At 43.6% G+C, this 24817-nt stretch overlaps 1 protein-coding gene across 2 annotated transcripts in view; it reads left to right on the top strand.

The window, feature by feature from the left end:
• PPP1R9A (protein phosphatase 1 regulatory subunit 9A) overlaps positions 1-24817 on the top strand; it is a 247016-nt gene that overhangs the window by 138894 nt on the left and 83305 nt on the right. For both annotated transcript variants that reach the window (XM_090046991.1, XM_090046990.1), the window contains exons 4-5: positions 3398-3518; positions 17153-17257. In XM_090046991.1, the coding sequence (XP_089903117.1) occupies positions 3398-3518; positions 17153-17257 (226 nt within the window). The remainder of the gene's footprint in view (positions 1-3397; positions 3519-17152; positions 17258-24817) is intronic.

The following is a 24817-nucleotide window of genomic DNA, read 5'->3' as shown; positions in this document are numbered from 1 at the left end:
GGGGTAACTTTTTGATACAGATGGTAGGCAGGTCAACTAGAGAGGAAGCTCAAGGAGGAATTGGCTGAGAATGTAAAGGTAGAAGGTATCCTGAGTGACAGTGCCCATAAAATGATTGAGTTCAAGATATTAAAGGGAGGGAAAAAGGAGAGTAGCAGAGTCAAGACACTGGGCTTCAGGAAAGCAGATTTTAGCAAACTCAGGAAACTGGCGCCTCCTCTTGGAAAGATGTCTGAAGGGAAAAGGAGTTGAGTAGCACTGGGTGTACTTTACGGAGGCGCTTTAAAAGGCACAGGAGTAAGCTATCTTGATGTGATGGAGGAATGGTAAGTGCTACATCAGGACAGTCTAGCTAGACAGCAATCTCTTCGATCAGTTTGAACTTAAAGGAATCCTTAAAAAAAGTAGATGCTTGATCATAGTAGTAGGGGAAAATATAAAATTATTGCACAGGCATGCAGCAAGAAAATGAGGAAGGCCAAGGCATTGTTTGAGATGCAACTGTCAGGGAAATGTGAGGCAATAAAAAGAATTCTACAAGTATGTGAAAAGTAAGAGGAAGTCCACATAAACCATAGGTCTTTTATGGAATGCAGTCAATCTAGTTACGGTTCATGTAGCAAAGGCTGAAGTATTGAATGCCTTTTTTTACTACTGTCTTCATAGCTGGGGACAACTACCAGCTATGTGCAGTTAGCAGGAAAGATAAGGAAGGAGGCCAACAGCTGAGACTAGTGGAAGAATAGATTAGGAATTACTTAAAAGAAACCAGATATTTACTTAGAAGAAGCCAGTCATCAGGGCTGAATGGGATGCTCCCTAGGGTACTGAAGGGATTGGCTGAGGCAATTTCAGACCCAGAGCTCTCTTCGACAACTCATGGAGGTCTGGTGAGGCTGCAGATGATTGGAATAGAGTAAATATAATGTCTATATTTAAGAAAGAAAAGAAGAACCACCTGGTGAACTACGGACCAGTCGACCTAACCTTGATGCCTGGAAAGACATAGAACCAGTCAAGGAATCTGTTATGAATAGCCTAATGGACAATGTGATCAAGAATAGCCCGTATGGATTCAGGAAGAGCAAGTCATGTCTGACCAACCTGATTTCTTTCTATGATAGGGTGATGAGCTCTGTGGATAGGGGAGAGCTGTGGGTGTAATATACTTTGATTTTATCCAGGCTTTTGACACTGTCTCCCACAACATTCTCATTGACAAGTTAAATAAAAGTATTTTAAGGTGGATGCATAACCAGTTGGATCATTGTGCTCAACAAGTACCGTATTTACTTGATTCTAAGACAGGGTTCCTTCCAATTTAGCATGGGCCAAAAAACCCCTTGTCTTAGAATCAAGAATGACACGGGATGGGTGGGGGCAGGTGACTGCTGATGTGGCTCAGGCTTCAGCCCCTGCCCAGGGTTGGGGCCATAGTTGCATCTGCTGCTTGTCCCCCTCCCTCCCATCACCTCTGCACCCTACCATCTCTCACCCCCAATAAAGCTTCTTTTCTCCCATATTCCCCCGATGCAGCCTCTGCTCCCCTGCCTGTTCCTCTTTCTTTCTCCCTCTCCCACCCCGCAAACCAAACCTTTGCTCTGTCCATTCTGCACTCTGGGGCACTGAGCACAGCCCCAGTTTGGCCACGTAACAGTGGCATGCAGCGCTCCATGGTGCGCAGCATGCATGGCTGCTATGAGGATTAGGCTGGGTTGGGGCTGTGCTCAATTCCACAAGCTAGAATGAGGATGGAGACTGCTGGTGCAGAATGAGGCTAAGGGGTAGCAGGGAGACTGGGGAGAGCAGAGGCTGGGCAGGGGGAAGAGAAGAAGCAGGGAGCAGAGGTGGGCGGAAGGGAGAGCAGAGGTTGGAGTAGAAGTGGGGAGCAGAAACAGGGAAGGACGGTCCTGAGAGTGCCGGGGAGCAGAGGTGGCAAGAGAGCAGGCACAAGCAGGGGACAAGCTACCTGACTTCCCCATATCCCTTGCCCCTCCACTGCTTGTTCTGCCATTGTGTGGGAATGATTTAAAGATGACCCTTTAATAGTTAAATTCTGTATGTGGAAAATTTCATAATGCATTTTCCATTAATACAATCTAATTACCGAGGGGAGGGGGGTCTTAAATTCTGGGTTGTCTTATATTTGGGTATATATTGTAGTCATTAATGACTCGGTATTTAGTTGGGAGGAAGTATCAAGTGGAGTTTCCCAGGGGTCTGGCTTAGGTCCATTTCTGTTCAATATCTTCATTTAATGCTTTGGACAAAGGGATTCAGTGCATATTTAGCAAATTTGCAGATGACACCAAGTTGGGTAGAGTTGCAGATGCTGGAGGGCAGAGCTAGGATCCAGAATGACCTGGATAAACTGGAGAAATGGCCCACAATCAACCAGATGAGATTCAACAAGGACAAGTTTCAAGTCCTACACATAGGATGGAATAATTTTCTGCTCATGTTCAGAGTAGTTATGATTGGCTAAACTGCAAGACTGCAGAGGAGGACCTTTTGATTACAGTAGACAATAAACTGAATATGCACCAACGGTGTAGTGTTGTTAAAAACAGCAATAGCATACTGGGTTGTATTAACAGGAGTAGCACTTGCAAATCAAGGAAAAAGTGATTCTTCTGCTCTGTTCGGAACTGGTGAAGCCTCACCTGCAGAACTGTATCCAGTTTTGGACCCCGCACTTCAAGAAGGCTATGGACAGATTGGGAAGTGTCTAGTGCAGAGCAACAAAAATGATTAGGAATTTGGGAAGAAAGAGGGATTTGATGGCAGTCTTCAAATACCTGAAGAGCAGTTATAAAGAGGATGGAGATAGGCTTTTCTCTGCAGCCATAGGGGACAGGACTAGAAGCAATGGCCTCGAGTTGCAGCAGAGAAAATTTAGGTTGTAGTCAGAAAGTTCCTCCTCATCTATGAGAGTTTTCAAGTATTAGAATAGGCTACTTAGAGAACTTACCCGTTTTTGGAAGTTTTCAAGAATAGCTTGGACAGACACATGACTGGGATGGTTTAGTCAGGAATGATCCTGCCTTGAGCAGAGGGCTGGGCTAGATGACCTTGTGAGGTCTTTTCCAGCCTTACTTTCCTGTGATCCTATGAATTTTTTATTCCTCCTTTGAATCTTAAGAATATTGCTTAGCTGTAGTACGCTTTCAAAATGGCATATATAATATTATCTATTTTGTGTAACTAAAACTAGAGAAAAATAAGGTCATCAAAAGAAAATAATAAGTGGTTTTGGTCTCAAATGAAAAAACCCCCAACAAAACAAAACAACCCCCCCCCGAAAAATGATAGCCAGAGCAGAATTCTTCTGCTTTTAAATGTCAGATTACTTTAAAAATCAGACATATGTCACTGCTTCTATTTGTCTTCTTCACAGACGAAGATGGACTTGGCATCAGTATTATTGGAATGGGAGTTGGAGCAGATGCAGGTCTTGAAAAACTAGGAATATTTGTCAAAACAGTAACAGAAGGTGGTGCAGCTGAACGAGATGGCAGGTAAATTAAATTTGGTGTTTGGAAACTTCCTTAACAATAGCGTTACAGAAAACTTCAGTTTCAGGCATGTGCGTGTAAATTCACTGTGAAGTCTTAGGGTCCTAGCAGATGTTACACTTTATACACAGTTAATCAGTATAATAATTTTGTAGCTGTTTTCCATTGCACCTTAAAATAAGTGTGTGGCCGGATGGACTGCACTGGGGCCCCAAATAGGCCACAGTATAGCCCCTGCTGGCCAGTGCTGCCACTGATCAGCTAATGGGCGGCTGGCAGTGAGCACGCCAGAGACCATTTAAGCCTCTATGCAGTCCCAGTCTAGATGATGATCAGCTGACCATTGGCTGGCTGCAGGGGCTGAGTGTGATCTCAGGCCCCCCCTGCGCTGACAATAGGGCATAATTGGGATCTAATCCCCAATCCCAGAATTGGTCATTCTGCCATGAATGTGTGGCATGGCAGGAGGCGCAATTGCTGAGATCACAGATCAGATCCAATAATGCTTTTAACTGAACATCTGTCAGAGGCCTGATAGTTTAAAAGTCTAAGTGTTAGGGCTGAGATGCCAAAATGGGGGTGCCTGAAGAAGAGCATCCAAATGAAGGAAGCAGCTTAAATATCTGCAGTTAATGATTTTGAATATCTGGATTGAGATACTTTGAGCAGAGCAAATCTGTAGTAAGTGAATCCTCACAACTTCTTAAAAGCAAGACCCCCTTGACTTAAAATTCCTAATTTTTCATTTAGCGTGCACTCTTTGAAAGTGATTAGCACAGAATCTTCAGGATTATAAATTTCTTAAATGTGCATATTCATGGGTTAAAGGCAAGAAATGCACTTAGCACTGAGTGCTTTCAGTTTGAATAGGCAGCTGCATTTGAAAGTCTGACTACTATTTCTTCGCTTTTATAGACATGGATGAGGGGTTTTTTTTCTTATAGAGTGCTTATTCAAAGTATAATTGCTCATGCTGTTGCTTGCTTTGGACATGCAGTTCACTAACTTCTGTTTGAATATACAATACTTTCTAGTTGAATAGAGCAAGATTACTGTCTTTTGTATTTGTTTGCATGGTGCTTAGCATTATTGAGCCCTGATCCTGATTAGAAATTTTTAGCATTTAACTAATGGAATTATTTAAGAATAATAAAGTATTGTCAAACATTCTCCAATCCACATAATTTGTTGTTCATTTCTTCTTTTATGCTGTAACAGCTTTTGTAGCCATTATGTACAAGTAAAATGTTACTTATCCTGCATATTAGTAACTGGTTTCCATGTGCACACATTCTGTCCTTTTGTGACAAAGCAGTAACAATTACATTTCAAAATTTGTATTCTAATATTGTTTATCTCTGGGTGTCCTTGCATTGTTATCTTTATTTTCAGAGTTCATAGAATCTGGGAAAAGCTCTGTCTTTGCTCGCCACAGGCATATTTTCCATTGGATAAAAGTACAGTTTAAATAAAATATTATAGACTTTATTTAGGGCATCCAACTAAGATATGAAGGTTGAGAAATTTGTGGTAAAGAAAATTAATATTCTCTTGGGCTGAAATCTAAAACCATATTTAAAAAAAAAATTACCTTTCGTAAGCCTGAATTCAAAAAGTAAATAGATTTTGAATTTTTGTCTTGGTAGTGCTTCGGAGAAAAGATAGTAAGTGAATATATGATCAGCTTTACTTAACTGAATGCACTGCAGAGAAACTTAGGTATTGCTGTCTTTGACTGAAGTTGATTTCAGATGCATGAAAGTTAAATGTTTAAAACCAAACAAAAAAAACCTCCTTAGTGGACAATCAAGAAAGACCAGAAGATGTTTCTGAAGACGCAGTCCAGCACTGATTAAATCAGTAACAACAGTTACGATGTCTAAAACAGTGATTCTCAATCAGGGTGCCATGAGATCCTTTCAACGGTGCCACAGGGTGCTATGCAATCTTAGCACTGTTAGGTGTGCAAACACGATTCACAAGATAAACCAGAGGTTTCAAATAGGAATTTATAGTGCCAAAAACATTTTGACCTATTGTGGTCTTTCTGAGCTCTTTGCAAGAGATGACTTTCTCTGTTATTGTATTTTCTTGCATATAACACATCCCCAAATATAATACTCACCTTGTTTTTGAAAGGCATTATGAAGAAATGTTTTTATTTCTAGTCATGACTGCAGTGAGCAGGGATAGAGCCTAATCTTCAGCTGACTCACTCTCCTAATTGTGTACCATTTCCTTATATCAGTGTTAAATATGTTGCCTAATAATTTCTTTGGTTGTACCAAATGATGCGTAAACCAAATTTGAATATTACATCTGACAAATACAAATACAACTTAATTAGCACAAAAATGTCAAACCCAATTAAGAAATATGAACAGAATTACAGATTGATTGAAATTTACTGAAATTGTAATTACTGCTCTAAGATATCTGTGACCTTCGAAGTTGCATAGCTTTATGCAGCATGTGCAACTTTGAAGGTTAAAGACATCATATACTAATATATGCTGACTGAACCAGGCTAAAGACTGAGCCTGTTGTGAAAGCCTTCAACACATTGATATAAAAATCTCCATGGGAGGGCACTACAGATTTTACTGAGAGCTTACTGTACTCTATAGAAATTGATTTTTGAAGTCTTCCAAACAAGAACTACAAGTATCATTACAACTTTTACTTAGGAGACACCAGCATTAGAACCAGGCATAGACCTACTGAGTGTGTCTACACGAGACACTGTGTTGCCATAGCAATATGCTAAGGCAGAGCAGGCAACATTTTTTGGCCGGTGTGATGAAAAAACCACAATGTCTACCTTGGCAGGTGCCGGAGTGCCGACATGCCGGAGCCGGAAGCAGTTGTTTGCAGCCTCACAGCTGCAGCTGGTCTACGGAGCCTGGTCTGCTTACAGCAGGGCTTGCAGCCTCCTAGCTTCCTGCTGGGAGCAGCCTGGGCTCTGGCTGGCCGAGCAAAATGGCCTTGCATGCCATGCTCAGGACATGTGCTAGGAGTTGCTGACCCCTGCACTATGCCAACGTAGCATTGGCAAGCATAAACTGTGATGCTGCAGTTAAGTCGCTGTAGCCATGTACTCACTCACTATAGCACATTGCTATGGTGACATAGCAGCTAAAAATAGCCATGCGCTGCCAGCACAGTGCAGCACAAGCTATTCCAGAAGGAAATACTAAATGACAGCACAGTAACAACAGTGGCTTTGGGGCACATGTAGATGTGCACGTTGAGATTTAAAAAACATTAGGAAATAAAGAGAAGTTTATTCCCCGCAATGTAATGGATCAGGAATGTTCAAAGCCTACAAGTGGCATATGCCCCCAAGGGGTTAAACTGCAGCCCACAGTCTCCTGGTCCAGGCATCACTCCCCACTTTGCTTTTTGTTGCTGATGCCACCGTCTCTGGGCTCTCACCATCCTTCCTTCAGCTTCTGCTGCCTGTTCCCACACTGAGGGTAGGGTGGAGTAGTGCAGCCTGTGGGACTGAGCCTGCAGCTGCGGGTAGCAGGGGGAGTAGGGGGGTTCTGGGAAACCTGCACAGCATCTGTGCTGGTGTGGTTCAGTGAAAGTTGCCCACTGTGTGGTGGGGGGAGCAAGAGTGGTGCCCCCAAATCCCCCTCACCCACCACACAGTGGGCAGCTTTCAGAGGGGCTGAGGCATACAACATGGTGGGGAGCATACATCATGGTGCATTCAGTGTGTACAGGATGCTTCCATGACATGGCAAGTCTGAGTAGGCAGGAGCCCATGTAGAGCAGTGGGGTGAGAGCTTGTACAGAGCAGCATGAAGCCTATGCATTATGAGGCTGTGTGGCCTCCAGGTGTGCACCTGGGTGTCCTGTGTCCCACAGCCACACAGAAATTGGATAGCCCTGTAATGAATCATCAATTATTTTGAATTAAAATCGAGTGTGATCTTCATAGATATATTCTATTTCATCCATAAATTACTTGGTGCCATGCTAGAATTTTCTATGGCATATATGCCATGAAATTCTATGGTATATATCATGATGTCAGACTTGCCTGTGCCCCAGGCTGGATCTGACCATGGTGCTCCTTGTGTGCCAGATAGCTTGGGGCACAAGGGCTGCGTCAGTGCCACCATGCTGGCTGTGACAATGTGGAGTCCTACAGTGAGGGTGGGGAGGTGCAGAGTCTGGTGGGGGTACAGGATCTGGCATGGATGGCAGGAGCACGGAGTCCTGTGGCAGCAAGCCAGACTCACTGCTGGGCCAAACTGGGTCAAAGAGCCCAACTTCTGGTGCCCTCCAGTAGTATGGTGGGCTGGATAAAGAGTCTCTGCATAATACAAGCTAAGGGTGGCAAACATACAGCCTGCAGAAAGTTAGACTGGCTTGCATTTGTCCTGCCTGTGAATCCCCACTCTGCTGATCTGTAATTTCCCTTCTCTATTCTCTAATTACTTATATTTAGGTTAATCTTTTTTTTTTTCTCCCTGGAAAGCCTCTAGAAAAAACTTGTTTGCCAAGCAAATCATATTAAATTTTTGCATTGGTTCCTTTAATATGTTTCCATGTGACTGATCATCAAGTCCACTCCCCCTGTGCTAGACAGGAAACTTTTTCTGAACTCTCATGCTTTCTGAACTCTTTTTCTGAACTGTCATGCTTTTTCTGAAGTTCTCACTGGGCATTCACTTGAGAAGCAGGTTCATCACTCTCTGCATCAGGATTGGCCCAACTTGAAGGAAAGACAGCTAGAAGGGTCCTTCTGGCCTCATACTGATTTGTTAACAGTTAATCAGTAACACTGTTATTAAGAAACTGTTTTTAGCTGCAAATAGGAATACACTTTGAAGGGTATCCCAGAATAATTGCATACATTTTTATGAGATTTCAAATACTATTGTTTAAGAATGTTATTACAGTAGCTGCAATAAAATTCCCATGTCTTGCTGTAAAAAACAGCTTGTTACTTTGTGCAGTACTCACCTGCCAGGGAAATGAAAAACCTAACCAGAGTTGGTTAATCTGAAGTCAGGCAGTAGGTAGGGAAGGATGGCACTTTAGGCCCCTGACACATTACATTTGTGGTACGATTAAAGTGTTAATTGTGCCATAAATACTGACATGTCACACATTCAACCAATTTATAACACCACAAAAAGGCAAATAAGCCATTTAGATATCCAGCGTAAAATGTAGAACATTCTTGTGTCTGGTTTGTGTGGTGTAAATGAACATTTGGCATGCCATATCATCCTGATGCCAACAATGAACTAAGAATCAGCATTGGGACCTGGACAGCCTGATCACTGAGGATTAAGCTGGGGAGACCAATTATGCAATTGGGGAATAAACTTTGTTATACCTTGTGCCAGACATGCATTATGTATCCTGCCATGCTTGTCTGGCTGGCAGGATGGACAGTGGTTGGGATGGAGCATAGAATTCTTCAGATCTCAATCATGCCATTATTTTATTATCTGCCACGGACCTTAGAAACTAACTTGTTCTTTAACAGAGAAAATGCTTAGTGACAGCACCATGGACTGATTTGTGCTGTTGTGGGCATAGGGGATGATGGCTAGGTGTCATGCAGACAGCATGCTGTAGTAACGTTTAACTACATGACTGGACCATGGGTATAGATGGCTATACCCTGTACAGGAGGGATCGAGTGGGCAAAAGGTGGGGGGATGTAACTCTCTATGTCAAGGAAAGCTACGTGTCCCTGCAAGCTGACATTGGGACCCAAGGTGGACGACTTGAGACCCTCTGGGTTAAAATCCGTAGGGAACACAGCACAGGGGATACTATGGTGGGGGTCTACTACAAACCCCCTACCCAGAGTCAAGACCTTGACCAGGAATTTGCCAGGGAATTGGCTGAGGCTGCACAATCCCAGTGTATGGTTGTCATGGGAGACTTTAACTACCCAAACATGGGTAGTGGGAGGAGCGCTTGGCCAAATCCGAGCGGTCGCAAAGCTTTCTCTCATGAGTTTACAACCTCTATCTGATGCAGGATGTCTACAGGCTGACAAGAGGTAAAGCACTGCTCAACCTCATATTGGTAACTAGGGATGACCTAATTAGCAACCTAACAATTGAAGAGAAGCTGGGTGACAGTGATCATGAACTGATCACCTTCACCATCTGCCGTAAAGCTGGCAAGTCAGTCAGTAATACAGAAGTCCTTGACTTCAGGAAAGCTGACTTTGACAAGCTTAGGCGGCTTGTCAGAGAGACCCTAAAAAGCCACAACCCAATGGAGAGGGGAGTTCAGGACAAGTGGTTGCTCCTCAAGGGGGCAATCGTGGATGCGCAAGCAAAGTCCATCCCATCTTGGAAGAAAGGCAGCAAAAGGGCACAGCAGCCCCCTTGGCTCTCCAGTGAACTGACGGATCTCCTTTGTCTTAAAAGGAAGACTTACAAAGGATGGAGGACTGGAACCGCCACCAAAGAGGAATACTCTGTTTTAGTCCAGACTTGCAGAGAGCAGATCAGGAAAGCTAAGGCTGTGATGGAACTCCAGCTAGCTACAAATATCAAGGAAAATAAAAAGTCCTTTTTTAGATATGTGCGGAGCCAGAGGAAGAGCAAGGGCAACATTGGACCCCTGCTAAACCAGGTGGGGCAACTGACAACTGACGCCCAGGAAAAAGCAAACTTGCTAAGTGGGTTCTTTGTGTTAGTTTTTCACCAGTTCCATGGGACAGCCCTGCCCAGTATGAGTCAGGGAGGCCTGGGTGAGGGAGATTCCTTTGCCCTCCATCGAAGCTTACCTCGTGAAGGAACACCTCGACAAGCTGGATACCTTCAAGTCAGCCAGCCCTGATGATTTACACCCAAGGGTATTCAGGGAGTTGGCAATCATCATAGCTCAGCCCCTGGCACAGATCTTTGAGAGTTCTTGGCGCTCTGGTGAAGTGCCTGATAATTGGTAGAGGGCCAATGTTGTGCCTGTCTTCAAGAAAGGGAGGAAAGTAGATCCAACAAACTTTGCCCATCAGCCTGACCTCTATCCTGGGGAAGGTCTTGGAAAAGATTATCAAGGAGGCCATCCTTAACAGACTAGCTGAAGGCAATATCCTGAGGGATACCCAGCATGGGTTTGTTGCGGGTAGGTCTTGCTTGACCAATCTCATTTCCTTTTATGACCAGGTGACCTATCACCTGGACAAGGGGAAGAGATCAATGGCGTATACCTCGACTTTAAAAAACCCTTCAATCTGGTATCCTACGATCACCTCTTGGCTAAACTGGCTAATTGTGGCCTTGATGTCACCATGATCCGCTGGCTGGGGAACTGGCTCCGTGGTAGGACCCAGGTGGTGGTGGTCAACGGGAGCCAATCGTCTTGGTGCGCTGTGACCAGTGGGGTCCCACAAGGCTCTGCCCTAGGGCCTATACTGTTTAACATCTTCATCAATGATGTGGACATTGGTGTCAGAAGTGGACTGGCCAAGTTCATCGATGACACCAAACTCTGGGGTAAAGCATCCATACCTGAGGATAGGAGGGTGATCCAGGCAGATCTGGACAGACTCATGAAATGGGCGGACTGTCACAGGGGCACTGAGGTGCCTGTGACTTAAAGGATAAGAGGAGAGTTGTCAAGCAGCAGAGCAGCGCAGCTGCGGGTTGCTGGGGCAACCAGCTGGTCAGGTGACCGGAAGGTGGCAGGGCCGGGCCCTTTATAACAGCTCAGGTTGGAGCCCATGAGCAGTTCCCCTCTGGTCACTGCACGAGCAGGAGCTCTGCGGCGGAGAGCTGAGCAGCAGAGCCTACGGTGGAAGTTTGACCGCTGCAATGTTGCGAGGGGAGAGAGAGAGCCCTGAGAAAGGTATCGGTGAGAACCAGCGCGGCGTGTGGTTTGTGTTATAAGCTGGTGGGCTTTTGCTTGTGTTGTAGCCGCTTGGCTTACGGTTTTGTTGTGATTACACCGGAGGACCGGGTGAGGCTGTAGGGGTGAGAGGAGGCCTCACAGGGGCTCCCCAGCCGCTTGGGGGTTCCCGGTGCTCAGCGGGGCACAGTGAGTGGTGCCGGTGGGGCACAGTGGTTTGCGCCGGAGAGGCGTGGCAAAGGCCCCAGAGGGGGCAACGGACGCGAGAGACGCAGCAAAGGCCCCAGAGGGGGCAACGGGCGTGAGAGGCACGGCAGAGGCCCTAGGTGGGCCAAGTACTTGATCAAGCCACCCCAAGGCGGGCAGCAAGTTTCATTGACAGGCACCCAAGACAGGTGCAAGCTAAAGGGTTGTCTGGAAGGTTCCCATACCAGCAGGGGAGCCCTAGGAACTAGAGGGGCCAGGTAAGGCTCCGGCCGCCTGAGCCTTATACGAGACACTTTATGTCAGGATCATCATTGGCAGGACTTTGAAGGGGCCAGGTAGGGCTCCGGCCGCCTGAGCCTACCAGGACACACTTAGTTGGACAACCATCATTGGCAGGTGTCAGCAGGGGCCAGGTAAGGCTCCGGCCGCCTGAGCCCAATTGGATGGTCACCAGGGACAGGACTCAGAAGGGGCCAGGTAGGGCTTAAGCCGCCTGAGCCCAGTTGATATAGAGGATTAATCCAGTCAAGGGGGCCACGCCCGGAAGGGGCGCCAGAGAAGGGGCGCTGATTGCGGGTCAGGCCCAGGGGCGCCGGAGAAGGGGCGCTGATTGCGGGTCAGGCCCAGAGACGCCAGAGAAGGGGCGCTGGTTGTAGGCCAGCCCAGGGGGCGCCAGTAGGGCGCAGGACCAGACAATGTCCAGGAAAAGCTGCGAGGCTTGGGGCGTGCTATAAGGGGAGGTCAGAGGCACACACTGCCCATAAGGCTGGGGTGAGAGCACCCCATTTGGAACGGAGGCAATACCAGCACGGTGTCATAGGTGCAAGTAGGCAGCCTCCCATACTGAACCTAAGATCAAAGACGTGGCAGGCGAGTCGAGGGTGCTGGATTGCCTAAGTGACACGGCAGGGGGGCACTAGCGAGTACACGGCCGCTCGTAGGTTCCCGCTCCGTGACACAGACGAGAACCTGATGGTGTTCAACACCGAAAAATGCAAGGTTCTCCACCCTGGGAAGAAAAACCTGCACCATGCTTATAGGTTCGGTAGTGCTACGCTGGTTAGCATTGCAGATGAAAGGGACTTGGAGGTCATGGTTGAGATGAACATGAGCCTTCAGTGTGATGCTGTGGCTAGTAAAGCGAGCAAAGCACTGGCTTGCATCCATAGATGCTTCTCAAGCAGATCCCGGGACATCATTCTCCTGTTGTACTCGGCCTTGGTGAGGCTGCAGCTGGAGTACTGCATCCAGTTATGGGCTCCACAATTCAAAAAGGATGTGGAGAAGCTTGAGAGGGTGCAGAGGACAGCCACGTGCATGATCAGAGGTCTGGAAAACAGACCTTATGATGAGAGGCTGAGAGCAATGAGGCTATTCAGCCTGGAAAAGCACAGGCTCAGGGGTGATCTGGTGGCCACCTATAAGTTTATCAGAGGTGCTCATCAGGATCTGGGGGAACAACTGTTCACCAGAGCCCCCCAAGGGATGACGAGATCGAACGGTCATAAACTCCACTGTGACTGATTCAGGCTGGACATAAGAAAGAACTTCACTGTCCAAGCCCCCAAGTTTTGGAACAGACTGCCACTGGAGGCAGTTCAAGCACCCACTTTGAACACCTTCAAGACACATTTGGATGCTTATCTTGCTGGGATCCTATGATCCCTGCTGACTTCCTGCCCCTGGGGCAGGGGGCTGGACTCAATGATCCCCCAGGGTCCTTTCCAGCCCAAATGTCTATAAAATCTATGAACTAAGTAGTTTGCTGGGGAGCCTAGTCCAGATGAAGAGCACAAGACAGACAGGAGTTATATGACAAGTAAAGGAATCAGTAGATAAACTGAATATGAAATACCAGAGCTTTTTTAGCTAGGATAACTGTTGCCTACAGATAGCCAATTCATTGTTTATGTAAGAACAAGCAGATGTTAGTGGATTATGAGGCATTTGGAAGTGTTTTTGATGATATAACATAATTTAGCTGAGAACAACGACAGAGTGATTTATATTTCAGAACCTGAAATATATACTAAACTGTCTCTGCAAATTTTCTCTTCACACTTTTAGGGTATGATTCTACAATCCTTTCTGATAGTGAGGAGAAATTAAATTATGCATGTTGTTCCATCAACGATAGTCAATTTCTTTTTGAGAATAAGTACTACTTCTTGCAAGTAAAGTGTGAAGAACTAGCTCTCCAAAAACCATTATCAGAGTAGCCATCACTTTAAATTAATGGTAAAATGTGTTCAACATTTTTATTTTAAATCTTTGCTATCCTTTAGTTGATCCTTGTCTCTCAGAAACACGTTCATTTATTTTATATGTGTATATATGCTAAAATATGAAAATATCTACTTTATTTGAGCCCTGGAGAATAACATATTGGTATTCAAAGTTTTTTACCAAACCTTCCAACAGCTCTGTGAGCGAGAAGCAGGCAGACAATTGAGGGAGGAGCAAATGGGGGGAAAGGATTTTAAATAGCTAGAATTTTAAATGAAATGTAATTTAATCATCCTTCATCTTCATATATATTCTAAAACTTCCCTTAGTATTTAGAAAGATGCTGCTGTTGCAGACACTTTTTAGGAACAGGTGTGTGGACTCAATTATTCCTCGTGGTGATTTGTCTGCTGTCAAAAACAATGACCTGGATGCCCTATCCAGTACAGAACATGATAAAATCATCTTGATGGCTGTATCTGCAAAATCCCAGATGGACAAGAGAGAAAAGCAAGAATTCCACTTAGCTGGAAAGACCTCTGTATATTTTGTTGTATAATTTTGAAATATATTATATACCTAAGTATTTATTAGCATTTTATTATATATTTACATATTCAGGCCAAAGGTTCAAAAAATAGATGCAAAATGATGTTAACCCACACAAGTATGTGCTTGCCTGATTTGTAACTACATGTCCAGATAAGTATTGTGTATTACAACATATAAATATGATTATGTATAAATATGTACATATATATGCATATGAGGACTAAAATCATAGATGGGAATATATAGAGCAAAACTGGTACCAAAGAGGGCAAATGGATAAAATACACTTATGTTCACTAATCAGCATCATAACTTGTCAAACTTTTCATATTATTGGTGTATATTCAGTGTAAATTAGTTGGTTACATATATTTAAAAAGTTAAAACTTACATAAAATTCTGAAAAAGGGTTTCTGTAGCATTGCAAAGATGCAGACTATAGGCTCTCACAAAGGAATATTTAAAAGGGTACAGATGGATAGAACTAATTGCTTTGCTATCAAAGAAAAGTCATAAGCTATTATGATACAACTGTTACTTCTGCAAAATTCTCTAGTGATACAGGTGTACCAGAATGACTCTAATTTTATCCTGCTTCATTCAGGGTCCAACTTGGAGTAACTTAGCTCACTTGTATTGCTACAGGCATGTATAACACATGTACATTTTAAAAAAACTAAAAGTTGCTATATCAAGAAGGCAAATAAGCCCTGGAGTCTAATGCAGCACATGCTTACCAGCTGACCAAGTAGCTCTAAGAAATAATCTGTGCCCAGTAGTAGAGTCAAAGCAGTTGAGCGATGCTTCCCCAAGTGCATGTAGAAATGTGAACTGTTAGGCCAGAGCAGGAAGTGAAGTTATGCAAGTAATCCTGGTCAAAATGTACTTAGTAATTCCTTCATCATGTGATTTTGTGACCCTGTGAAAAATGTCCATTAAATATATATGCTTAGGCAAAAGGGCCACATTTTTTAATATGTTGATTTAAATGAGAATCTTCCTGTTCTACACTTGTTGTATGTATTGTCTGACACATTCATGCCTATATAAATGTTTGAAAATTCCTTTCCTTGAACGTTTTTGTGTTCTTTCTTTTTGGGGAATTACAGAAATTTATGTTTCTGAAATGAATTGGATATATTTATATTCTCGTCACATATCTGTATTTGTTATGATGCCCTCCTGCTGTAGGGATGTGTTTTTGCTGTGCACTAAAGCTGTGCCTACTGCAAAAGAAGATTAGTAATTGTTTTCCTATTTTAGTTTCTCCATATGGAATTAAAAGATTGTCTTATACATAGATATTTGGGTTTTGGGAGATACTTACCTTGTTAAAACAATATAAAGTCTTTTCTATCACTGAACATTTATGTTGTACATGGACTGCAAGATCAAATGTTTTAGAAAGGTGGGTCACAATTTAGGCCTAACAGATCCCATAGTTTCTCTTTAGCTATGTGATACTTTACTAAAATATGCTGCTGCTCTAAAGAATGTTCAGTTCTAAATCAGAATGAATGTTACAATTACTACTGACATTATTCTTCAAGATATTTAGAACTGGACATGTGGAATTCAGGTATCTCAATTTAATTTTATGAAGTGCTACACTGAGCAATTTATGGGCAGTTATACTTGTGCTCTAGGAGTGGGTAGGGGTGTGCTTTAATTAGAGAAGCTCTGAGAGCTGCTGTAATTAAGATGTCTGGAGTGTCATGTGTCTCTGCACTGAAAAATGGTAGTGGGGGTGCTTTAGTTAAACAGGCTTTAGTTAAAGCACCCTGCCAACATTTTTCAGTGCAGGGACACTGATACACATGACACTGAAGTCTGCTGGAGCACAGCATTAACTGAGTCTGCTCCAATACGCTATAATTACAGTATGTCAGAGAAGCCCCTGTGCACATGTATAGGCACTCTGTGATCCTATATGTGCATACAGTTGTACAGACTAGACCAGTGCTTCCTAAACTTTTCCTCAACGTGACCCCTCGCTCCCAACCCACAGACCCCTGGCCCTACCAGTGCCTCTTATTCCCAACCCACAGCTGCCTGGCCCTGCGAGTGCCACTCCCCTGGCCCTGCTGGCATCTCTCCCTCCCAACCTGCAGTCCCCCCATCCCCCCTAGGAGCGCCCAAGCCCTGGCTGCCACCTGTGGAAGGCAGCAGCTTCCGCAGTCAGAGCAGAGTGTGGAGCCCAGCTCCTGTCCCCTGTCCCCTGTGGCATGGCTGGAGCAGAGCCTGGGCGGGGAGGGGGGGAAGAATATAGGCTGCCTGCTGTGGGCTTGGGGCTCCCTTCCCTGCTGTCCTCATCCTACTGTGGGTGCATAAATCTTGCAATCCCCACTGGTGATGTTGTGACCCCATTTAGGGTCATGACCCACAGTTTGGGAACCACTCGAGTATATGGAGGAATGTAATTCATCATAATTCTAGCGATGTCTGAAATTGTAATTTTGAGGTGCCTGTAAAAAGTACTTTTTACCCGTCTTCCTTGCTATTGATTCTGGTAGTCACAAATATCATAGAGTAACTTTGGTCTTGATTCAGGAAGACATTTAAACATGTGCTTAAGTTTTGCTCAAGTCAATTATTTTCCAATTTGAGGTATGTATCATATGCTAAATATACTGCATAAAGTTTTTTGTGCAGTAATACTGTAATTCTGTATAGTACTGTGTGGCACAGTATTACTACAATTCTGTCTTAATGCAATTCCAAACATAGCAAACATAGCAATAGTTTCAACTTTTTTTACAGCATTGTGTGTTTTGATGTATAACTTAAGAGATTTTTTTTGCTTTCTTTTTTTCTGAAAGGATCCAAGTAAACGACCAGATTGTAGAAGTGGATGGAATCAGTCTGGTTGGTGTTACACAGAATTTTGCTGCAACTGTCCTCAGGAACACCAAGGGAAATGTCAGGTAAATAGACATGCCAGAAGAATAAAATTGCTCTGATGCTAAACATTTCAGATTGTCTTATCTTTTTCCATTAGAGCAGGGGTATCCAACCTGCAGCATGTGTACCACAAGTGACATAGTCAGGTTCTTTGTCCGGTACATGGCAAACCAGGTAAGGGGAAATCCAAACAATAGCAGAGACGAGGGCCAACAAAGTATCCTGAAAAGGGTGATAGGCCACATGATTTGTTTTTCCTTTGGTGTGAAGAAGGGCTTGTGTTAATGAGGACTGTAGAATAATCAGTTTTCTCCTTTCCAGTGCACATATGTTAATCTCAGTCCTTAAAATTCCTCTTAATATTCAAACTTCTATGCCCATGCCCTTAGTCACCTTTATTACCCTTTTCTTGGACAGCTTCTATCTTAGTTAATTTTTAAGAAGGGCAACCAAATTGAATGTAATATACAAATTGCAAGTGCAGAGAGTCAGGGAGCAGAAAGGAGCAGCAGAGCAGTCAGGGAGCACAGGGCAGGGACTGGAAAGTAGAGCAGCAGATTGGGTAGAGAGCACAAGGCAGGGAGTAGAAAGTAGAATAGCAGATAAGGCAGAGGATGAGTTGCTTAATTTATGGCACCTTTGCCAAAAGCTTGGACCCCACTATGCTAGATGTATCCATTTCCATAGTTAGGGGCAATGAAGTAAAATTGGGAGAGTGATAACTGGTAGCTTTTCAATCTGTAGTGGGCCAGTAGGGGGTGCTCCTGCATTGAGCCATGCACCTCACTGCACCCGGCCACCTTCCAAGCTCTGAGTGCCTCCCTGGGGTGGGGGCATCCCCCTTCCTGGAGCACACCTGCTAGCCTGGGGTAAAAACTACCACCACCCAGGGCTGGGCTTCATTCTGGCTCTGCGTCCCCTGGGTAACACAGGCCTAGTAGCCCTCAAGGGTACTTGACTCACTTCAAGAACTTGGGGGTGCTTCCCTCAGTCAAAAGCACAAGTAGTGGTCTCCCTTAGCCAAACCAAGGGGACCCCAAGGCATAATCTAGACCCATTCCCAATAAGTCGCCCATGCTAGGTATAAAGGAAAACTTTATTGGTTACAAGGGGTAGGGCTGGAATAGGGTACATGGTAGAGCAATATCAAAGGAATCCCATAGAGCAAATTGGCATAGCTGGGTAGCCTTTGACTTAGTGCAAGCTATATAGCTAGTTAGATCTCAGGTAGCGTACTCACAAGTATCATCCAGAGACAGGTGGAGATTCCGTCTGGAGGCAGGCATTTCCTTGATCATGAGTTTTGAGAGAGAGAGCAAGTTTCAGTTGATCCAGCTCTTCTCTCTTTGAGTATTCCTCATGGCTGCTGCCCTTTCCTCCTCCTGGGCAGTCCTTAACTTATATAGCCCTTATGACCTCATTTACCTGGTCTGATGGAGGCCAGCAGCTGTTGGCTGTCAGCCAACCAATTTGAAATGCATCACTAGTTACTGGGCAGACTGGAAGTTCCTAGCTCCCTAGGGAGCCCATGCCCCTCACCCAGGTATGTGATGCCAGTCGTGTAGGCAGAGGGAGCAGGTTCCCCCCCACTCCCTCAGGAATGTATCCAGCTCAGGCTACCTAAAGAGATAGGGTCAGGTGTGTATCTTCTGCAGGGCCCATCGTAACCAAATTGTCACAGAGTACAGTTTTGGGGAGAAACAGAGGTGGCCTTCTGCCACACAGTCTCCATGCCTTTCCATCTTGCAACTAAAACTAGACTGTGTGAAGCTTCAGTCGCTGATTCAATTCAGAGGAGATTTGGCCCAATTCAGCGGCCGAATCTCCAAATCCAAACTGAATCAGGAGACCCATTAAGCTCTCTGAATTGAATCAGAAGCCTCTGCTTCAATTCAGAAAGATTCAATGATTCGGCCATAGACACAGCTTTATATGTTTTTTTACATACCTAAAAATATCAGGTGTGGCTCATTAATGCTGAGATTGGGGGGCATATGGAGTGTCCCATGGGAGCATGGGTGGGGGGAGGTTCCCCTATGTGCTTGGCTGTGATCCTGGAAGTGGACCAGAACTACTTCTGGTCCACTCCCAGGTCTACCGCCGAGCATGCGGAGGAGGGGGCCTCATGTGCTCCATCCTCCCCAACATCTCAGCGTTCACAAGCCGTGCCTGGTACCTTGAGGTATATAGAAAAAACCTATAAAGCTGTGTCTATGGCTGAATTGCTGATTCTCTGAATCAGAATTGAATCTTCTAATTCAGATTCATCCGAATTGAATTGGGACAGTGATCTGAATCAGTGAATTGAATCACTGTCCCCCGAATTAGATACTGTCTGCTTTGCATACCTCTATTAGACTGTGGTGTTATGATGAAGTTTTTGGGGGAGGAGGCAGGGGAATTGTTTGGGTTTTTTGTTTTGTTTTATTGTTTTACTTTGGAATATGGGTATCTGGTTATTAAGTACTGGGTGAGACGCTTTACTGATATAACTTAGTAAAACTCCATTGTCCTTTAATACCAGCTGAGGTTCAAATAAGACTCCAAACATGCATCAGTCAAATGGAGACAATTTTCAGTCGCTAGTAAGCTGGAAGAGAGCAATTCTGGTACTATACAATACTAATACACTGAGCCACCAAGCCCTTAGACTTCCTATCGGTTTATCCCCATTTTGGGTAGTCTGTCTGCTTCCTTACTCAAAACCATGTTAATCATTTGATAAACTCCTTTTACTACTGAAAACAGATCGTTGCAAATGTCAGTAAAACAGAGATCAGGTTATAAAATGCACAGTGTCTAAATGCAAGATGATAAAATGCTTGCAATAACATTATAAAGGGATGTAGCTGTTTTAAACATGGAAATATTTATTATTTTTAAAAAAGAATACATACTCTGCCATGCTTTTTTCTATTAAAGTATCTGTGAACGTCAATACATATTTAACTTTGAAAATCAACAAACAATAGGCTTGGCATTATTGCAAATTAAGAGATGGTCTGTTAAAGCTTTTGGTTAACTTTAGTTCCTAACATTCGCTGAAGGGAACACTAATTGGGCTTGTCCTTTTCCTGTTGACTTCCATGACTAAGCCATTGGTTTTAATAGATGCCAGGGTCATATCATCGCTGCTTTCAGTGTTGTCATGCCTCCTGTTTGTTTTTCTTCTGTATTTAGTTTTCCAGCTGACACTTGTATAATATTAGGGGAAAACATCTGCTTTGGAATGAACACTATAGACGGTGTGGATGGATGGGATACTATGTTTTTAACTTCTTTGTCTGTTGTTTTGGTTTGGTTTTATCATATTTCACATTTAGTATGTTATTTAGCAAAACAAATACTTAAAATGTAGTTTAGTTGCAAGAGAGTATGAAGGTTTTTTGTGTAACATTTATAATTGTAGCTACATTGATTAGGTTATATACATTGATTAGATATACTTAACTTTAAATATCTCTTGATTTTACTGTTAAGCATGCATTTAAATCTTTAAATTAGGCATATAGGTCATTAGACTGTAAGGTTCTTGCAGCATAGGATTATTTCTACATTTGTTTTGAATAGTACTCAGCACAATGAGGTTTTTGGGTGCTATTGTAATATAATAAAATAATGAACAGTGGTAATATGTCTGCTGTAACTCTCTTGGCACTATATTTTTTGGTAAAATAGAGGCATCCAGTTAAAGCATGCACATAGCACATATTAAATATAGATGTTGTTTACATTTTTAATTAGTAGTACTCATGTATTTAATTATTATCCAATTGTTCTATGGGTAAGATTGCTCATTTCTATGGAGACTAATATGTTAAAGACAAAAGGATCATCACACAGCTTTCCCTAGATATTTGTGTCAAGGATTAAATTATAATCAGGCTAGTTGCTATCCTGACCCTTTTGTTGAAAAATAATGTAGTGCACTGGATATTGCTTTATAGCTATTCAGCTCACATTATCAAGTGTGCTGCACATTCCATACATAAGGATCATTGGTCCTGACAGGTCTTATTTATCAGGAAAAGGTTTATGAGTTTTTCATTGTTGCCAGTAGTAAGCTTTCACAGAAAGACTGGGTCTAAATATCTGTGGCACAACTAAATAAAGCAGGAGTTTAAAAACACTAACTATATATTTCTATGAAAATACATTGTAATAACATGCATACGCATAGCTTCACAAAGCTAGTGGCAAGGGACAGACATTACATATAAACTGGTTTAAGTGATCAGAAACTGGTTTAAACATGTAACAGAACAAATGTTTCAGTACACATAAGCCAGTTTGAAAAAGGCTGAAACCAGTTTGAGATAAACCTGGTTGAATGTAGTAGCAAACTTAACTGATTAGGGTCAAACCGGTTTATGCAATATCTGCCCCAGACCCCTTGTTGGTTTAAGTTAAACCAAACTGCCCAGCATCCCAGCATGCTCTTTGGGCTGAGTGGAGCTTTCTGCTCCACAGCACGGCTGGCCCCTCCCCTCTGCTCCCTGGCTGCAGCTTCAGGAGAGAGTCTGCTCCCCTGTCCCCTCCCCACTCCATACTAAGCAGGAATTCCCCCCTCCCCTCTGCCTCATGGAGAAGTGGCTGTGTATTAGCTAGCAGACCACATGCTGGCTATTGTCCGTACTGAATCAACTGGTAGACTCAACAGGCAGAAGGTAATGTCCCTCTGTTGTTTTCTTAATGGGGTGATAAACACTGAGTTAGAGGATGATAAATACTGTTATGAATTCCCTTCTGGGCTAATCAGAGTGTCCTGCTGAGGCCTGGCCCCCTTCAGCTCAGTACTGAGAAAGGGAAGGGAGAGCTGCTCTAGCGCCTCCCAGCTTCTAGCCTGAGCCACTGCAGGCATGTGCCTTTATGTCTGGGATGTCTGTGCAGTTACAAACTGGTTCAGCGTAGCCAGGTTAGACTATCCTGTAAAGACTGAATCAATTCAGGCTCAGGCTTTTTGAATGTTTGTCCCTAGCCAGTGTGGTTAACACCCATTCCTACTGATTCAGAGTGGGAGGGGGGTCCTTCTCTCATTCTTTTTCAATAAGGAAAACTTTGATAAGGTACAGACAGTATTCCAGCCAGGACCTATATTTGTGGGGAGACTCTCTGAGCTCCCTGACAATATCTATGCTACAGACATCAACCAGAAATATTGATCAGATGTTGACAGCTTACATTGCTTTGTGTTCTGCTGATACCAGTATGTTGTATTTGCTTTTAGCTGCACAAAGTGAAACACATTTTGATGTCCTTCCTTTTTTGGATTTTTTGAAGGTAAACATTTCAGAATACCAGAATTTACTACTGGCCTTAAAGGCTAGGGACAGAAGTTACACACAAACCAATTTAGGGGGTCAGAAACCAGTATAAACCTGTAACAGAACAGAAGCTCAGTGCACATAAATCAGTTTCAAGATGGCTGAAACTGGTTTACGATAAATATGTTTGAATGTGCTATCAGGCTTAACTGATTTGGGTCTAACCGGCTTATGAAACTTCTGTACCAGACCCCTTCCTGATTCAAGTTAAATCACAGTCCCCCAGCATCCTAACATGGTTTGGAGCCCTAGGCTGTGCTATGCTGTCTGCTCCAGAGCTGGAGCAGTAAGGGCTGGCTGACAAAGTGGGGAGGGGGGAAGCCTCGCTGGGGATACAGCCCAGTCTGCAGGGGGGAGGGATTGCCCCCCCCCAGTAAACCCTGGGGTCCAGGGCCAGGGAGAGGGATTAAACACCCCTTCCTCTGCTCAAATTTACTGCTGACTGTGACTGTGGACTACAAGTCCCAGAGGCACCTGGAAGCAGGAGGAGGAAGTGATGAGAAACCCTGCAGAGTCCTGCTTCTGTGCCTTTGAAAATCCCAAGAACCTCGGGGGCAGCAGGAAGAAGAAGTGAACACAGCCCATTCTGGCTAAGTGCCAGAAAGCTGTGCTCTAGCACCTCCCCAGCTTCTAGCCTGAGCCACTGCAGGCATGTGGCTACATTTCCTGAAACAAAGGTAAATGTCTGTTCACTTTTGTTTCAGTTTAAACTCTGCAGTTTAGACTAACCTACAAAGACTGCATCAATTCAGCCTTGGGCTTTTTGACTGTCTGTACTTAGCCAAAGTGTGGTTGTACCATATACACCAACTGAAAGGAGATTAGATCCAGTTTTGGTGTCTGTAGAAGCATTTATTTCCACAGCAGAATAGCTAGGTTGGTAGGACAAAAGATTGTGCTTAATGGCAGAACCTGCTTCCCATTACAGCAGAGCCTCTTATCCGCTTTCTCTTTGATTGATACTCCCTCCCTGTAAACATCAGTGGTTCCAGGGTCTTACAGTAGTTTGAAGAACTGCTCCCTAACAGCTATCACTTTATTTAGAGCATAAATTGCATATAGCCAAGTACTGTCTGGAATACACAGAGTACATGCTTTATACACACAGTGTTATGTGAGTATCACCAGTGTTCCTTCTTTTTATAGTCCATAGCATTATACATATCCATTTTCATGTAGTCTAGCCAAAACACATTTTAATTTTTATAGTTGGGTTTATAGTTGGTCAATCACGTGGAAAAACATTTACGAAAGGAGTGAAACGGAAGCTACTTCCTCAGTTCTCACCAGTAAGCTCATAGGAAAATGGGGCTGGAAGGGACCTTGTGAGGTCCTGTAGTCCAGCCTCCTCCTGAATAATGTGATCAGTACCTCTTCTGAATCTTGCATAATAACTGATATTCATATGTATTTTCCCCTTTGAGTTTTATGAGCATGTTGAATGATTGTGACAGTGAAAGGCATTGACCTAGAATAGATTCTTCAATGCTCTTGCCAGAAAAATGTCCCAACTGTCTTTGCCTGACATAGTAAAGAGACTGTGGGAACAAAGAGGTGGTTTCTAGTTTACAGGCTGCTCTGGTTCAGGGTGAAAAAAGCTTAACAAATTGGTCACTTAAAATCTTCAACTATCTAGGGGTTTTTATTGTTGGAAAAATTGAACTATGCAGAAGAATTGCTGTATCTGAATAGAGTACTGGTCCAAGCTGGGTTGACCATTCTCTAGAATACCTTATGATGCTTTATAGAAAGACAACAGGAAATCCCCAAATGTATGTTGATAGCCTATGGAAGAGAGGGAGGAAGAGATTTTTTTTTCATAATCCCAGTTGGCAATCAACTTCTACTCTAAGAAATAAGGATTAGTAGCCCAGCAACTTTAATTAGGGAGATTTAACTCCAAATGTTGTTTGGGTTCATGCAAATACCAAGTTGTCTTGATAATCTCATTGATTTATTTTGCTCATGGGTGCTAAAGTACATGGTGGACAGCCCATGCACAAATTAGTTACAAGTTCAAGGCCATAGTAAAAGCGCTTATGGCATGGCCTCTCAGATTCCAATTAAATTTGCAAATTCTGCTAAATACCTTGTCACAAGGACACAAAAGGAAAGAAGAAGACTTTGCTCACTAAGGTTTTTTACAGACCTAAAACAAACCAAAAATTATGCTTTAAAATCCATGCGCCCCTGCATGCCCAGAAGAGGCATCATGTTAGCTGGATGTGGTTCGTGCAGCGTCTGTATAGATTGGAGCTT

This window comes from Crocodylus siamensis, chromosome 5, assembly GCF_052110815.1.
Source record: "Crocodylus siamensis isolate JL-2025a chromosome 5, ASM5211081v1, whole genome shotgun sequence".
Taxonomy (NCBI): Eukaryota; Metazoa; Chordata; order Crocodylia; family Crocodylidae; genus Crocodylus; species Crocodylus siamensis.
Note: the sequence above shows the minus strand (reverse complement) of the source record. Positions and strands in the feature narration are given on the sequence as shown.